This window comes from Nycticebus coucang, chromosome 4 (genome assembly GCF_027406575.1).
Source record: "Nycticebus coucang isolate mNycCou1 chromosome 4, mNycCou1.pri, whole genome shotgun sequence".
Classification (NCBI taxonomy): domain Eukaryota; kingdom Metazoa; phylum Chordata; class Mammalia; order Primates; family Lorisidae; genus Nycticebus; species Nycticebus coucang.
Genome location: NC_069783.1, coordinates 25,625,415 through 25,642,669, shown reverse-complemented (window position 1 = coordinate 25,642,669; position 17,255 = coordinate 25,625,415). Strand labels below are relative to the sequence as shown.

General features: G+C 47.2%; 1 protein-coding gene across 2 annotated transcripts; it reads right to left on the bottom strand.

Annotated features, from left to right (window-relative positions):
• Positions 1-18: 18 nt before the first annotated feature.
• Positions 19-12,589, bottom strand: NRBP1 (nuclear receptor binding protein 1). Of its 2 annotated transcripts, none has more exons than XM_053588448.1 (18): positions 12,457-12,589; positions 8,340-8,569; positions 7,926-8,048; positions 7,684-7,785; positions 7,203-7,292; positions 7,020-7,060; positions 6,553-6,647; positions 4,859-4,942; positions 4,555-4,613; positions 4,294-4,392; positions 2,006-2,138; positions 1,721-1,826; positions 1,526-1,576; positions 1,293-1,428; positions 1,050-1,103; positions 897-960; positions 650-705; positions 19-568 (listed from the first exon to the last, which is right to left on the bottom strand). In XM_053588448.1, the coding sequence occupies exons 2-18, from the start codon at positions 8,547-8,549 to the stop codon at positions 464-466; spliced, it is 1,608 nt and encodes a 535-aa protein (XP_053444423.1). In that variant the 5' UTR covers positions 8,550-8,569; positions 12,457-12,589; the 3' UTR covers positions 19-463. The 2 variants fall into 2 exon arrangements, with proteins under 2 accessions (XP_053444423.1, XP_053444424.1); XM_053588449.1 differs by lacking the exon at positions 12,457-12,589 and adding an exon at positions 11,830-11,967.
• Positions 12,590-17,255: the final 4,666 nt, after the last annotated feature.

The window sequence follows — 17,255 nt, the reverse complement described above, 5'->3', positions numbered from 1 at the left end:
CACACACGCAAACGACGCTTTTAGCAAAAAGTAGACTTTTATTACAGCAGCAACTGAGGCGAATCGAATGGCCCCCTAGGACCACCACTGCAGCACCACCTTTCTCTCCCGCCCCGGCCGCCCAGCGGGATTGTAGAATTCAGCTCCCCCAGTGCTTGTGGGCCTCCTTTCCACACAGGCTGGGCGGGAGCCGGCAGATCAGCTACTAGCCCCCAACTAGAAGGCGGCTGCTGAGAAGGCCCAGGCCCACTTCTGTGCAAAACAAGTAAACAAAGTGCAGAGGGGAGGAAGAGAAAGGGGAGGGGAGGATGATGCTCAGAACCAGGGAGCCCCCAATCCCTCCTGAATAATACAGGAGAGAAGGGGCTTCACAGGGTAATACTGACTGGGGGGAAAGGACAGGAGGGCTGCAGCATGTCCAGCAACAGCCACAGCTCAGAGAGGGGCCTGGCCCAAGTGAGCTCTAAGAGGAGACAGTGACAGCGGCTGAGTTGAGGGTACTGTTCCTGGCAAAATTGAACTTGTTCAGGGTCTCCTCTAGCAGAGAAGTCAGCCGGCTCTGATCAGCCTGGGGAAGAAGAGCTCAATGAGATGGGCTGAGACGACACAGCATGGAGGCAGCCAGGGCAGATGAAGGCGGCAACCTCACCTCACTAATGAAGCCCAGCTGCACCAGCTCAGCTGCCAACTCCGGGATGTTCTCATCTGACAGAGAGAGGAGTAAGTATACTATGGAAGCGAAGCACCAGTCCAGCAACTCCCACCAATTTCAGGGGCTGACAGTCATTCTATGTGAGTCACTGTGTTACTGCCTTTGTTACCTTCCCCTTCCCTGAACATGTCCCTCAGAGTTAAGACTCAGACTCTCCATCCACTGAGGGAAAGGAGAGACTCACTTGGCATCAGATCACAGCTCAGGTGCCGGTTCAGTTTGTCCTCCAGCTTCAGCAGAAGCGTCAGCTGGAGAATAGGACATTCATAAAATGAGGCTCTTCTTTTCCCCACCTTCTGGCCAACCAGCCCCATGCAGCCCTGGCCCTGATCCTTACATGGTGCTTGACTCCCTCCTCCACTGACTCAATGTTGCACTGCATCAGTACCACCTAGGGAGAGAGGTCACAGGGTCACTAGAACTACAGATCAATAACCTGGAAGCCTTTCCAGCCCACAGAACATGGCTGCCACAAAGCAGAAAATGCATTCTTTTCTCTAAAAAACAAAGCCTTATTTGAGATGTCCTTCCTCCCTTCCACTATTGGATACAGAGACATCTACAGCCCTATAGCCCCCACCTTGCGGGTCTCCACTTCAGCTGGTTCAGGTGTTGGAGTCTTAACAGAGGGGGGCACAACAGGTGATGTCACCTCCTCCTGTTGTGGCTGCTGGGGCCGAGGTAGCCCAAAGGCTGTCAAAGGGTAGATACCATTCCTGGAAGGAGATGAAGACAGGTCACATGGGCTCTATGATGCCTTAGGACAGACACCCCTACTTTCTAAAGAAAGCTTGCTTCTCACTCCACTCTTACCTGACATCTTCTAGGAATTTATCTAATTCCAGAGCTGGTGACTGCGAGTACCTAGAGAAAAAAAGAGAGAATGAAGATGGAAGGAAGGAAACAAGCAAAATAGCAGATTTAACCATTCCCAGAGAAAGGACAGCATACACAGCCTCAGGGTGATAGTGACCAATATGTCCCTTTCAAGCCCTCTCAGTTACTCACAAAGTCTGAACTGGTTCTCTTCCTGGTCCTGCAGGGATTTCAGCCAGAACAGCACTGGTATCCATGTTTTTGGTGATCTCCTCCAGAGCATTTTCTGGGATCATGTCTGGAAGGCATGATGGAGTAGCATGTCATGGAGGGATAGTCAGGTTAATGTCATAGAAGGCACAGAAGCAAAGAGGTAAAAAAATCCCTTTGCAAGCAGAAGAGGAAAGAGCATGCTGTTGAGAGTTATAAGATTCCCCAGACTGGAAGAAAATTCCTGGCAGGGCCAAGGAGACTTACGCTGGTGTCCCACAATACAGTGGGCAGCAAGAAGTTTCAGCGAGGGCACTTCAAACAGTGCTGGGTGGAACAGAAGTTCTCTGGCTGTTGGTCTGCGAGCTGGCTCAGACTGCAGGCACTTTTGAATAAACTCCTAGAAAAGAGAACAAGGAAGTAGAACAGGCATCTGGCAAAGTCTCCCATTGTATTCACCTTCATAGTTCTCACTCTACCTAGCACAAGGATTTGCACATACTGTTGGCACTTGCTGAGGGGGAAAACTATAAGGTACTATGTGAAAGATAGTATTCACTATCTTTCTGGTTTTAATTTTCTGCTTTTTAACCACAGCTTTTTTTTCTTTAATGTTCATACTTACCTGTATCTTCCTCCTTATAGTCTACCTCTCTGCTTTATTAGTCTACTCACTGCCTACTTTCTTCTCCAATCCTCACCAAATTTAGCTTCTTTTTTCTGAACTTAACTGATTACAATCAATAATATTCAACATCTCTTTTATTTTCCAAGCCTAGTATTGCAATTTCCTTTGCCCACTACAATCTTAAATTCACCAGATTTCCCATGCTTCCTATAACTATTTCGCCTCCTTTTCTAACTCCTATGGTCCCATGATAATAACCTGCTTACCTACTTTGTCTTAAAGGCCAACAAGGTCATACACCTAATTTTTCACTTGAATACCCCACTCTAATGTTGAACTAGAAACTCACTCTATTATTTCCTTCAAGACTTCCCACTACTCTTCCTTTTCTCTCCTATTCCCTATTACACTTCTCTAATATTAGAGTTACAAACTATTCTTGTGTAGACCTTCCTTTCTAGCCTCACTACCTATCGTCTATCTACTGATTCTGCTGATATTATTTCAGGGGACCTTCCCTAACTACATACAATAGAACCTCTATAGCTGACCTAGTCCCTACAATGACCACCTCCTGAAGGAAACCTAATTTTCATAGACTGTACATGCACCACATGTACATATCGGTACAGCAGGCCTAGTTCCTTATATTGACCAGTTTGTTACAATCCCTTGGGCGGTCAATTTACAGTTCTACTTTAAATATAAAATCCCAAGTAACTGGGCGGCGCCTGTGGCTCAGTGAGTAGGGCGCCGGCCCCATATGCCGAGGGTGGCGGGTTCAAACCCAGCCCCAGCCAAACTGCAACAAAAAAATAGCCGGGCGTTGTGGCGGGCGCCTGTAGTCCCAGCTGCTCGGGAGGCTGAGGCAGGAGAATCGCGTAAGCCCAAGAGTTAGAGGTTGCTGTGAGCCGTGTGACGCCACAGCACTCTACCCGAGGGCGGTACAGTGACACTCTGTCTCTACAAAAAAAAAAAAAAAAAAAAATCCCAAGTAACTGATTTAATTCAAACTAATTTTTTCTTTTTTTTGAGACAGTTTCACTATGTCACTCTCGGCAGAGTACTGTGGTGTCACAGCTCACAGCAACCTCAAATGCTTGGGCTTAAGCGATTCTCTTGCCTCAGCCTCCAGAGTAGCTGGGCCTACAGGCGCCCAACACAATGCCCAGCTATTTTTTGGTTGCAATTGTCGTTGTTTAGCAGGCCTGGGCCAGGCTCGAACCCGCCACCTTCAGTGTATGTGGCCAGCACCCTACTCACTGAGCTATGGGCGCCGAGCCAAACTAATTTCTTATAAATAAAAGATGGTAAAAATAAATAAATAAATAAATAATAAAAGATAGCTGTTTTAGAGTGTATAGCAATTGCCTAAGGTAACCATCAAATTAGTTTACCTCTCACTCTTAAAACACAACATTTTTTTCAAGGCAGGGTCTCGCTCCATCGGCCAGGCTGGAGTGCAGTGGCATGATCATAGCTCACTGTAAGCTCAAACTTCTACTCTCAAGCACTACTCCTGCCTCACTGAGTAGCTGAGACTACAGGCATGTGCCACCATGCCCAGCTAATTTCTAAATTTGTTTACAGAGATTAAGTCTCAATATTACCAAGGTTAGTCACAACTCCTGGCCTCAGACAATCCTCCTACCTTGGCCTCCCAAAATACTGAGATAATAAGCATGAGCCACTGTGCCCAGCCAACACATAACTTTTAACTCCAATATTATCCATCTTAACCTAATTTATGTTTATATATATACAAAATCATGGTAGGCACTTCCAGAGGAATGATTATAGGTTTTGTCTTTTCTGCTTTGTCACCTTGCTGTTAGAAGAAAGCATACTCCCAGTAGGTAGAAAGGAAGAAAAAGCCTGAAGACATCTGAAAGTCAGCTAAGGAAGGAGTGATTCTGATGATCCTTACCCTCTGTAATGGGTCTTCTAGAAGTTGGATGGCACTGCTGATGGCTTCCTGTGGCACGTATGAGGACTCTCCATTGCCCTGAATCTCCAGCACTGCCATCTGCAGTGAGGAGGAATAAAAAGGAGAATTAGAGACCTAAGAACCTCAGAGCTCCCATAACCACTCTCTCAAGACTAGCACCTTAACTTGTCCTCCCTCCTCTATTTCCTCTTCCATCTTCTAATTTGCCTCTTTTCCCCTTCTCCTTTCTGGTCTCCTCACCTCCAGTGCACACATGCCAAAGGAGTAGATGTCCACTGCTGTTGTCACATTAGTGACTTCTAGAAAAATAGAGAAGGCTTTAGTTAATTAGAGGATCAGGAGCTGGGCCTGGCATAAATGCCAGAGAGGAAGGGGGTGGGAGGGGGAGAGCAGAAAAGCAAAGGAAGAGAAAGGAAAAGAGAAAAACATTTTGTATGCTAGTAGAGAAGGACCAAATATTTCAGTTATACTATTTCTGTACCTCAAGTCATAAGGTGCCCAACCAGGGGAAATGAGGACAGGGCAGAGAAACCAGAAGCCTCACCTCCATACTCTGGTGCAAAGAAGTGTAGATTCTTCTGCTCTTCCCGACAAGTCTTCACATGATTGTTGATAGTGTCAGGAGCCACTGGGAGTAGGGGAGATACTCACAATATGACCACCATCAACAAAGCATAGTCTCACTCCAGACAGAAGCCCCCAAAAGCCAAATTCTCTCCCGAAGTCTCCTTTTAACCCTCAGCAAGCACAACCTTATCCCCTTTCCCATCCTGAACTACAGACTACACATGGACACCACCTACCTCCGCCTTTCTCAGCCCTACTGTTTCTTATTTAAGGTCCCCGACTCAGTAGCAACAAAGGTGCCACACAAAATTAACATATACACAGGGGCATTTGGCTGGTCAAAGAACAACACAACCTAAGGAAAAACTTTCATTTGTGGCCTGTTCATCTTCCCCAATCCCTAATCACATGAAATATCTGGTTTTAGTTCTTTCATCCACCCTGCAAGGAACATAAAAACACAGCAGCCCTTCCTATCTGTGACAATTGGAGATCTCAGAAACTTGGATAAAGACGGTAAGAAGCGTTAACATATGATCAAGGAGGTGGCGCCTGTGGCTCAAGGAGTAGGGCATCCGTCCCATATACCGGACGTGGCGGGTTCAAACCCGGCCCCGGCCAAAAACTGCAACCAAAAAAACAAAACAAAACAAAAATATGATCAAGGAGATAACCTCCTTCTTACCCACCTTTGCTGAGGGTAACTCAAACACACCTCAGAACTGAACCAAAACCCTTGAAGCAATTCCACTTAATTCAAAACTTTTTAGACCTTGTTCTATCTACCCCTTATTCCTTAACCTGCCTGACACAGGGCTGAATGAGGAACCAGGGCCAGGCCCAATCTGGACTCACTCGAATCATAAACAATGACTACGAGTCACAGAGAATCTGGGAGCACAGTATGACTTAGGGAACCAACTTGATGATGAGGGGGGAATATGAATCTAGAAGGTTAAGTGGCCAGCCGGGCAAAATCCACAGGAAACAAGCAGGTATGAAGGGGCAAGCAGGTGGAGGGCTGGCAGGGCAGAAGCTAAGCAGGCATAATTAGGCAGGAGAGATAGGGGAATAGGACTTGCTCCCACGACTGCATGCACTGGGCAGCCGCCAAGGGAGCAGAGGGAGCACAAACAGAGCCCCAAGTGGGGCAGAGGGAGCTCTCACCATTAGCAAAAATCCTATGAAAGACTGTTGGGAACAGAGCAGCCCGTAAGCGGGAGGGAGGAAAACAGAGAAAAGTTGTGAGCGATGGAGCAGCCAAGCCCCAGACAAATGGACACACAAACAACACACAAACATAGCACACAGAAATGTTGTACACTGCACACAAATACACAGCAAATGAAAGCACTCACAGCAGGCACAGCCTGGAACCTCCTCTGGCAAGGTCTGGCCTCAAGGGCTCAAATCAGACCTCACACCCATCTCTTGCTCTTTGCCAACCTCCTATCAATGTCTCTGTATTGACCCCCGTTTCCCTTCAAAGGGTACAAGATTATTCACTCTGCTCCCTCTCTGTTAATTGACTACCTGTTAATTACCCCCTAGCAAGGTCCTTTCCTCTATCACCCATAACTTAGAATTCTGCTGTGTTCTCCCTCATTCATCTTACCCCCACGGTTCCCAAATTCCCGAGGCTCCCTTGCCCAGAACCTCTCCCTCCCTCACCAGAGCCAATCTTGATGAGTCCGTTGTGCTGGATGAAGATGGTGTCACAGGTCAGGTTCCCATGGATGATGGGGGGGTCACAGGAGTGCAGGTAGCTGTGGGGGCACTGGGCTGTTAGAGGGGCCACTGGGAAATTAAGGGCAAGGGGAACCCAAGGGTTAAGAGGACCAAGGGCCAGGACTCCTGCTGGTCACCATAAAGATAATCCCCACACACTGAATCTTCATTATGCCTGATGATTTAAATAGCTGGATAAACACCAGGAGAAAGAGGTAGGAGATAGTGTCATGGTTAGGGCATTAGGATGAAGCCTTTAAAAGACCTGGGCAGGAGTCCCAATCTTTTATAATATATGACTACGAGAAAGTGGGGAGAGGCAGAATACAACAGCAGAGTCATGCCCTGAAATCTGTCTGAAGGAACTAAATCAGGAAATATAGGAAAGAAGCTAACCAGATACTACTTACCTTAGGGCAGAAAGGATTTGTGTACACCAGCGCTTCCATGCCTGGAGTAGAATTTGGTCCAAGAGTCAGTAGTAATTCCCTCTCTTAACTGTCCCACTATTTCCCTTCATCCCTTTCTGATCAGCCTCATAATCTCTTCTAAAACCCCCCAAACCAGCCTAGAACTTTGCTCTCCCTCCATACCTTTTCATTCATAGTCTTATGGTTCTTTTTGGTCTTCTTCAGAAATTGCTTTAGACTCCCAGATGACATATATTCTGTGATAAAAATGACCTGGGGAGGAAAAGCACTTACTAAAAAGCCTTATAGTAGAAATGATCCCTTACCTTGTAACTTAAAGACACCAGATAGTATGTTAAATTTAGAAGGTTCTTTTTGTTCCTCTCCTTCTGTTCTTAGCATCACTTCCTTAGACTAAATAGGACAGTGAAAACTACTGAACAATAAAAGTTATGTTAAGAAGGAAGCAAAAGTTCACTGATTACTGCCCTATCTACCACCAGACAAAAAGCACAGGTGTAGCCAAAGCCCTACTCTCATACCACCAAAGCAGCTGATTTCAATTGTTTCAAAACCATCTTGTTTTAATCTTTGAAGTATGAAAAGAATAATGTAACTAGCTTCTTTGTAGTAATCTCAGGAAAAAAAAGGAAAAAATTCTTACCCTAGCCTTGTTCTCTTTAATGTCAGCCCAATATTTGTGAAACTTAACAATGTTGAGATGTTCCAACTGAATCAAATTATCAAACACAGCACGGACCTTTTCCTGCGAGCAAAGGGACAGTGGAATAATAGAGTTCACAAATCACTGTAATAATCCTGAGAAACTAGTCTCTATATTTCCCCAGAAATACTTTAACCCTAAAATACTCCCCTGGTAATCAGCTTCCTTTCACCATTACCTACCTCTTGTAGCTTGTAGTTCTTGCGCTCAGAGAACTGTACCTCATTCCATACAACCTCTACACCTTCCTCTGTATCCATGGCAAGGTATGCACTATCAATACCTGGTACATTCCGCTGATTCACCTAAGAAGAAAGTCAAACGAAAGGGAATTAAAGTTACCTCACAAGCCCTCCATTTTTTTTTTTTATTGTTGCAGTTTGGCCAGGTTTGGGCTTGAATTCACCACCCTCAGTATATGGGGCCAGCACCCCACTCACTGAGCCACAGGCACTACCCACAAGCCCTCCATTTTAATACTCTATATGTTCCTCTTCTCCTAGCCCCCAACATGTTGGAAATTTGTGAGACTTTGCTCCTCCAGTTTTTACCTCTTAGAATTCACTCTCCCAAGAGTGACAGTAACATCACTTTACCTCTTCTCGCCTCTTCTGCCAGCGCCCACAGGGTGACTCTTCCAAAATCTCAGACTCATCTTCACTTTCTTCTTCTTCCTCAGGGGAAGCAGCTGAGGTTGTGGAGGTGACAGGAGGTGACACCGATGTTAGGCCAGGAGCAGAAGATGAGGATTCTACCTTTGGGTCTGAGCCACTGCTGAGTACTGTCTGGGACTCCCCCTCCGACATGCTGGAATGAACACTCAGGCCTGCAATGGTTGGTGCAAGAACAGAGAGATAAGGCAGAGAGGGTGAGGATAGATCTATAAAGATTTAATAATACTAAGAAACTCATCTGAGGACTCAAAAGAAAATAAAACACGTAATACCCCTTTTGTTTCCTTCAAATCTAAAACCAGATTGTCCTAACTATATACTAAAACATTAATACTCTCCTAACTCTAGTCTAAAGAATAGGAGCCATCTTAGTTGAATATGACCCACTGAGGAGTGACAAACATAAAATCTATGGCAATATAAGCCAGGGGCAGTGGCTCAAACCTGTAATCCTAGCACTTTAGGAGGCTGAGAGGGGTGGATTGCTTGAGCTCAGGAGTTTAAGACGGCCCGGAGGAACAGTCAGACTCCCATCTCTACTAAAATTAGAAAAAACTAGCCAGGTGTTATGGCAGGCACCAGTAATCCCAGCTACTTGGAAGGCTGAGGCAAGAGGATCATTTGAGCCAAGAGTCTAAAGTTGCTGTGAGCTTTGATGTTGCTGCAGCACTCTACCCAGGGTGACAGAGTGACACTGTCTCCAAAAAAAAATTTATGGCAACATAACCCCACTTATTAAGGTCCAAATGAACAACAAAATCAGATGTCCCATTCCTTGATGGCGAATGCTCATCCAATAGGCTTCCCTTTGAATCTCCAAGTACCCACATTTGCACTGTGCTCAAGAATTAAACTACATGAGTTGTCTTCAGAACAGGTGACTCCAGACTCCAAAATGTTCCACTGAGTTAGCCCTAAGGCTGGACCCTCAGCCAACTTATCCAGCTAAAACCCTTAGCTGATTTATCCTGCTAGAACTAACCTGGACATTCACTCTCCATTCCTCCTATACACAGAATGAGCCTGCTAGTCCATGTTTGAGGGTACCCTGGGATGCAGTGACTGACAGTGGTTAGTGACTTCATTCCTGATGACCTCACTTCTCTGTGATGTGAGTATGGCACATGGGTATTGGTTAACAACATATCTTTTTCATTCACTCATTAAACAAATGTTTCAAGCGCTTATTGTGGGCCAAGCCCTGAGCTAGGTGCTTGAAATACTATAGTGAAAAAATAAATGAGATGCTCACACCCAAGGAACCACAAATCTAAGACTTTTAAGCCTCCAGCTTTCACTTCATTCACATTGTTCAAAGACTATGAAGTTTCTATTCTCTGGAGCACTGGATCTGATATAGGTATTTCAGTAACTTCAAGTACAGATAACTCAAGATACACTTAGGGATTTTATAGGAAAAAGCATTATACAATTAACATTTCTTCAGAGGCATGGCTAACTGAAGAAAAAGAATTTTCAAAGCTAAATGTCATTAAGTTAAAAGTCACAAGACAAGCGATGAATGTTATTCTGTACCTCTAAGAATAAAGGCTATGAAGGGGTTGGAACCTGTGGGTGCTAGGCTCAAGGGAGTACTCTTCAGTACAAAAGTCATATCCTGGAAAGTAAATTTGCTCCTCTAGTTCAGTTCAGAATGCCAGATGCCTCCAATCCACACCAATCTTTTGAGACCAGGTGTGTTAGCTCACACCTGTAATCCTAGCACTCTGGGAGGCCGAGGCAGGAGGACTGCTTGAGCTCCGGAGCTAGAGACTAGCCTGAGCAACAGTGAGACCCCATCTCTACTAAAAGTAGAAAATTTATCCAGGCATTGTGGGTGCGTGTAGTCCCAGCTACTAGGGAGGCTGAGGCAGGAGGATCACTTGAACCCAGGAGTTTAAGATTGCTGTGAGCTAGGCTGGCAGTGCCATGAGGCAACAGAGTGAGACTCTGTCTCAAAAACAGTCCAGGCGTGGTGGCTCACACCTGTAATCCTAGCACTCTGGGAGGCCGAGGGTGGTGGATTGCCTGAACTCACAGGTTTGAAACCAGCCTGAGCCAGAAAGAGACCCTGTCCCTAAAAATAGTCATGCATTGTGGCCAGCGCCTGTAACCCCAGCTACTCAGGAGGCTGAGACAAGAGAATCGCTTGAACCCAAGAGTCTGAGGTTGCTGTGAGCTATGACACTAAGGCACTCTACCAAGGGCAACAAAGTGAGACTCTGTCTCAAAAAAAAAAAAAACACACATGCCAACCTTAGAACTCTGTAATACTATTATTACCCATTTCTGCCCCTAGCATACATTGTTGAGCTCAAGTCAGGAAATTTTTATTAAATGACATTCTAGTGAATACCAAAGAGCAATAAGGCACTGCAAAGAGTATGTTACATACTGGTAAGATACTCTTTCATGTTATTTTCTAGGTCCTTGCCTATTCTAGAAACTTAACTCAGATGACTGGAAAGACTACTACTGGTATGTTGTAGTAAGCTACCAGAAAATGAGAGATCCTTTTCCTTTTTCTTCTCCTGAAAAGTAGCTAAGACAATGATAAGAAAATCCATATTAATTACTTTCTATATTCACTGAATGCGTCTAGAATCTGTATAGCTAAGTAAAACTCTCAGCTTGACTACAATAGGAAATACCAGTGGAATTCTAGTACAGGAAGGCTGTAGCCAATGGGCTCTAAAAAAACTTCTGGACCCAGGGCACAGACAACTACTCCACAGTCAGGCATCACAGGAGAATACAAACTTTCGTCAGTCACAGAGACAGATGCCCTTGGAATGCGCTTGTGCCCTGCTTCCCCAATCTTTTCTGCCTAGGCAAATGAGGCAGGGCCCAAGATCCTCCAGCCCTCCTCCTACTGAAGAAACCTTTGCAACATTAAGTTCTGCCTCAGAGTCGTTTAGAAATTTGGATCACAGGGGCGGCGCCTGTGGCTCAGTCGGTAAGGCGCCGGCCCCATATACCGAGGGTGGCGGGTTCAAACCCGGCCCCGGCTGAACTGCAACCAAAAAATAGCTGGGCGTTGTGGCGGGCGCCTGTAGTCCCAGCTACTCGGGAGGCTGAGGCAAGAGAATCGCTTAAGCCCAGGAGTTGAAGGTTGCTGTGAGCTGTGCGATGCCACGGCACTCTACCGAGGGCCATAAAGTGAGACTCTGTCTCTACAAAAAAAAAAAAAAAAAGAAATTTAGATCACATATGGAAAAGCCCATTTCCGCTCCCAAAGGGAATCTCCTCGCCGCCTCCAGCCACGCTGAGTAGCGTAGTATGTTCACTTTGGAGCAAAGTGCGTCGTCCTACAAAGTTTTTCTCCAAGACTTCATTTGCTGGACTGCAACCCCTACGCAGGTCAACTCCTCCGCAACATTTCGCAGGCCATAGGCCTCTAGGCGATCCTCACCCTGAGCGGATCACAGGGACCTCTGAAACCCGCAAGGCCGTCGGAACTAAAACCAGCCCGGAGAAGGTGGAAGGCCCTTGAATTTCTCACTCCAACAGGTCGCCCTGTCCGGCGTCCGGATGGGAGCCGCGCGACTCGCGCGGGCGCCCAGCCTGCCTGTGTGGCCCGGCCTGGGCAGCAAGCAGCGGCCACCTCATCAAAGGCCGGCCCGCGGCGCCATCAGGGCGCAGGCCACGCCCCCGCGCAGTCGGCGCGCCGCCCCGCGAGCAGGCCCGGCCCGGCTACCGCGCTTCCGCAGGCCGCCGGGCCGCGACCGCCGCCCCCGCCCCCGCCCCCGCCCGCCGAGCCCCGCCTCTCGCAGCGGGAGTTCCAAGCGAACGCCAGGGCCTCCCGACCCGCGCCCGCAGAATTCTGGGCCGCCACCGCCACGCTGGGGAGGGCAGGGCCGGGCAGAGAGTGCGGGGCCGAAGCGGTCCCTCGGCTCAGGCGGGCTGGGCCCCAGTCTGCCGAGTGAGCAGGGCCGCCTTCAGCACCCGCCTGCCAGGTCCCACCGGCCTCGGAGGCCGATCTTTCCGTCGTCTCGTGAGCCCTTCCCTCCCCACGGACCTCAGTCTCCTGGGCGCTTACCTCCCGACTCCGCGCCCCGCAGCCTGCGCTTCAGCTCCAGCTCGGGTTCCGGGGCTCCGGATCACAGCGACTCCCTCACAGCTGCGCTCCGCGGCGCAACCGAACTGCGGGCCCCGCCCTCGCGGCGTCCGGACCAACAGATGGGCGGTGCCGCACTGCCGTCAGGTTTCCATTGGTCAGGGCGGCCGGGTGGGCGGTGCCTGGCTGGCCGGGCACTCGCTGGGATAGTCTTCCACTGTTCTCCCCCTGGAGCCTGTCGCCCGAGATCTCTGGGAGCGTTCTGTCTTTTTGGTCCCAACTGGAGCTTGTCTCTGTCCACCCCACCCGCCCCGTCCAGGTGCCCCCGATGATTCTGCTGGACTAAGGGAAAGCCTCCTCCCTCTTCTTGAAGGCGCCATGACAGTTCTAAACCCACGAAAAGACAAAAGGAGCGAAAAGACGTGGCCACAGACCGAGAGGATCGCACACCCACCTTTATTATTTTGGGACGAAACTGCGCAGGACACCAGTTCTTCAGAAAGCTTTTTAAAATTACTTAACGAAGATTAATAGCTAACACTTTGTGATTGCACAGCACTCCTGTTTGTTAAAACTTTGCAAGAGGTTTTCACAGATGTTACCTTATTTGATCTTCCTGAGAAAATAATCATTGAAATTATTATGCAGTGGTAGTTTACAAATGTAAAAAAAAAATGAATCAGAGGCATTATTTATCTGGAGTTGAGTTGGTAAGAGTCAAACCTAGTAAACGAAACAGGAAATTTCGGAAAAGAAAACTACCTTTAAAAGCTGTTTGGGGGCGGTGCCTGTGGCTCAAAGGAGTAGGGTGCCGGCCCCATATGCTGGAGGTGACAGGTTCAAAGCCAGCCCCGGCCAAAAACTGCAAAAAAAAAAAAAAAAAGCTGTTTGGAAAGAATTTAGATTGGCTTGGGTGGGAGGATGATAAATTCTGGGTGAGCTATTGATCTATGAAAACAAAACGCGGAACCTGAAGGATGGAAGTTCACTCTGCCATTAGACATGTATGTGGAAGGAGAAAGATGAATCAATCATCAGAATTTGGTGTTGTCATAATCACTAAATTTCACTATCCTTAAAGGGAATCTAATCCTACTTCACTGTGAGAAAGAAGGGCATCTGGTCCAAGTCCTCTTTTTTTTCTTCACTTCAAAATATTTATTTTTAAAACCAAACTTTCATCCCTCCTCGATTCTTTTTAATCTTTGAAAGAGAGGGTTCAAACACTATTTTTAGAAATCTAATGAAATTTATGGACCTTTTGGATTAAAAAAATGAATTTACCGGGCGGCGCCTGTGGCTCAAGGAGTAGGGCGCCGGTCCCATATGCCGGAGGTCGGGTTCAAACCCAGCCCCGGCCAAAAACCAAAAAAAAAAAAAAAAAAAAAATGAATTTACCAAAAATAATAATAATAAAATTCAATTAAAAAAATGAATTTGGGGCGGCGCCTCTGGCTCAGTGAGTAGGGTGCCGACCCCATATGCCGAGGGTGGCCGGTTCAAACCCAGCCCCGGCCAAACTGCAACAAAAAAATAGCCGGGCGTTGTGGCGGGCGCCTGTAGTCCCAGCTACTTGGGAGGCTGAGGCAAGAGAATCGCTTAAGCCCAGGAGTTGGAGGTTGCTGTGAGCTGTGTGACGCCACGGCACTCTACCTAGGGCCATAAAGTGAGACTCTGTCTCTACAAAAAAAAAAAAAATGAATTTACCCACCACATTTATCATATAACTTCAGGAATTTAGAATGTCCTAATCTCGAAAGGATGTTCCTCCTACACTTCAGATTAATTTTTGGAACACCTGGCCCACAGTAAACATTCATGGTATCATTACAGTTTCCCATTCTCTTCTGGCTGGGACCTTACCATAATTAATTTTTTTTTTTTTTGTTTTTTGTAGAGACAGAGTCTCACTTTATGGCCCTCAGTAGAGTGCCGTGGCCTCACACAGCTCACAGCAACCTTCAACTCTTGGGCTGAAGCGATTCTCTTGCCTCAGCCTCCCGAGTAGCTGGGACTACAGGCGCCCGCCACAACGCCCGGCTATTTTTTGGTTGCAGTTTGGCCGGGGCCGGGTTTGAACCCGCCACCCTAGGTATATGGGGCCTGCGCCTTACCGACTGAGCCACAGGAGCCGCCCATTAATTCTTTTTTAACTAGCTCCTTCTTTCAAGTATGCATAAAGGACTCTTTGGTATCCTCAAGATACTAACTTATTTCTCTGCATTTTTACTACACCTCATTTATTTTTTTTTCTTTCTTTTTTTTTTTTTAGGGACAGTCTCACTTTATCGCCCTCGGTAGGGTGCTGTGCCATCACAGCTCACAGCAACCTCCAACTCCTGGGCTAGGCGATCCCCTTGCCTAAGCTTCCGGAGTAGCTGGGACTACAGGCGCCCATCACAGAACCCGGCTATTTTTTTGTTGCAGTTGGCAGGGGCCAGGTTTGAACCCACCACCCTCGGTATATGGGGCTGGCGCCCTGCCCACTGAGCCACAGGCGCCGCCCCCAAATGTGCCAACATTTAATTAATAACAACCAGCAGATATTGGGGTTATTTTCATTTTCTTTTTTTTTTTGGCCAGGGCTGGGTTTGAACCCACCACCCTTGGCATATGGAGCTAGTGCCCTACTCCCTGAGCCACAGGCACCGCCCCCAATTTCTTTTTTTTTTTGAGACAAGTTCTCACTCTGTTGTGTGGGTTAGATTGCTCTGATGCAATAATAGCACACTACAACCTCAAACTCCTGGCTCAAACGGTCCTCTCACCTTAGCCTCCCAAGTAACCATGTCTGTGGGTCCCTACCACTATGCCCTGTTAATTTTTGTTTTTTTTGTTGTTGTTGTTGTAAAGACAGGATCTCACCATGTTGCCCAGACTGGCCTCAAACTCACAGGCTCAAGTAATCCTTCCACCTCAGTCCCCCATAGTGCTGGGATTATAGGTGAAAGCAGCCATACCCAACCTTACTTAATTTACATATTTATTTATTTTTATTTGAGATGGGGTCTATGTTGCTCAGGGTGGTCTCCAGCTCTGGGTCTCACCTTGACCTCCTAAAAGGACTATAGGCATGGCTTGGCACCTGTGGCTCAAGTGGCTAAAGTGGCAGCCACATACATTTGAGCTGGCGGGTTCAAATCCAGCCCGCCAAACAACAATGATGGCTGCAACCAAAAAATAGCTGGGCATTATGGCAGGCACCTGTAGTCCCAGCTACTTAGGAGGCAGAGGCAAGAGAATCACTTGAGCCCAGGAGTTGGAGGTTGCTGTGAGCTGTGATGCCACAGCACTCTACCTGGGGCAACAGCTTGAGGCTCTGTCTCAAAAAAAAGGCTAAGAATGGTCAGGCACAGTGGCTCACACCTATAATCCTAGCACTCTGGGAGACTGATACAGGTGGATTGCTTGAGCTCACGGGTTGGAGACCAGCCTCAGCAAAAGCGAAACCCCCTGTCTCTACTCAAAATAGAAAAACTGAGGCAAGAGGCCAGGTGTGGTGGCTCACGCCTGTAATTCTAGCACTGGTAGGCCTAGGTGGGTGAATTGCCTGAGCTCACAGTTTCAAGACCAGCTTGAACAAGAGCAAGACCTCATCTAGAAAAATGGCTGGGCCTTCTGGTGGGTACTGTAGTCCCAGCTATTTGGGAGGCTAAGGCAAGAGAATCACTTGAGCCCAAGAATTTGAGGTTGCTGTGAGCTATGATGCCAAGGCACTCTACTCAGGGCAACAAAGTAGACTTTGTCTCAAAAAACAAAAAAAAGGAAAAGAAAAGAAAAACTGAGGCAAGAAGATTGTTTGAGCCCGAGTTGGACGTTGCTGTGAGCTCTGACATAACTGCACTCTACACAGGATGACAGCTTGAGACTCTGTCTCAAAAAAAAAGGCTAAGAACATCTTGAATTTGAATAGATATTTGCCAAGTTGCTGTTCAAAAAATTATCAACTCCAGGTCTAGTTCTTATGATTAAAAAAAAGTTAGGGCCAGGCATGAGTAGCTCATGCCTGTAATCCTAACAACTTGGGAAGCCCATGCTGGAAGATTGCTCAAGGCCAGGAGTTTGAGGCCAGCCTGAGCAAGACCAAGACCCTGTCTCTTCAAAAATAGAAAACTTAGTGGGGCATGGTAGTGTGTACCTGTAGTCCCAGCTACTTGGGAGCCTGAGGCAGAAGGATCACTTAAGTATAGGAGTTTGAGGTTTCGGTGAGCTATGATGACGCCCCTATGTTCTAACCTGGACAACAGAGGGAGACCTAACTCAAAAAAATAAAAAAGAAAACATGTTGGCCGAGCGCAGTGGCTCACACCTATAATCCTAGCATACTGAGAAGCCGAGGCAAGTGGATTGCTTGAGCTCACAGGTTCAAGACCAGCCTGAGCAAGAGCGAGACCCCATCTCTATTAAAAATTAAAAATCTTGGGTTTGGTGCCTGTAGCACAGTGGTTATGGTGCCAGCCACATGCACCAAAGTTGCGGGGTTCGAACCCAGGGCTAGCTAACCAACAATGACAACTGCAACAAAAAATAGCGAGACATTGTGGCAGGTACCTGTAGTCCCAGCTATTTGGGAGGCTGAGGCAGGAGAATCACTTAAGCCCAAGAGTTTGAGATTGTGTGAGCATGACATCACAGCACTCTACCCAGGGCAATGTAGTGAGACTGTCTCAAAAAAAAAAAAAAAGGAAAGAAAATCTGAGGGGCAACTCTTGGGATCACTTGAGCCCAAGAGTTGGAGGCTGCTGTGAGCTATGATGCCACTGCACTCTACCCAGGGTGAC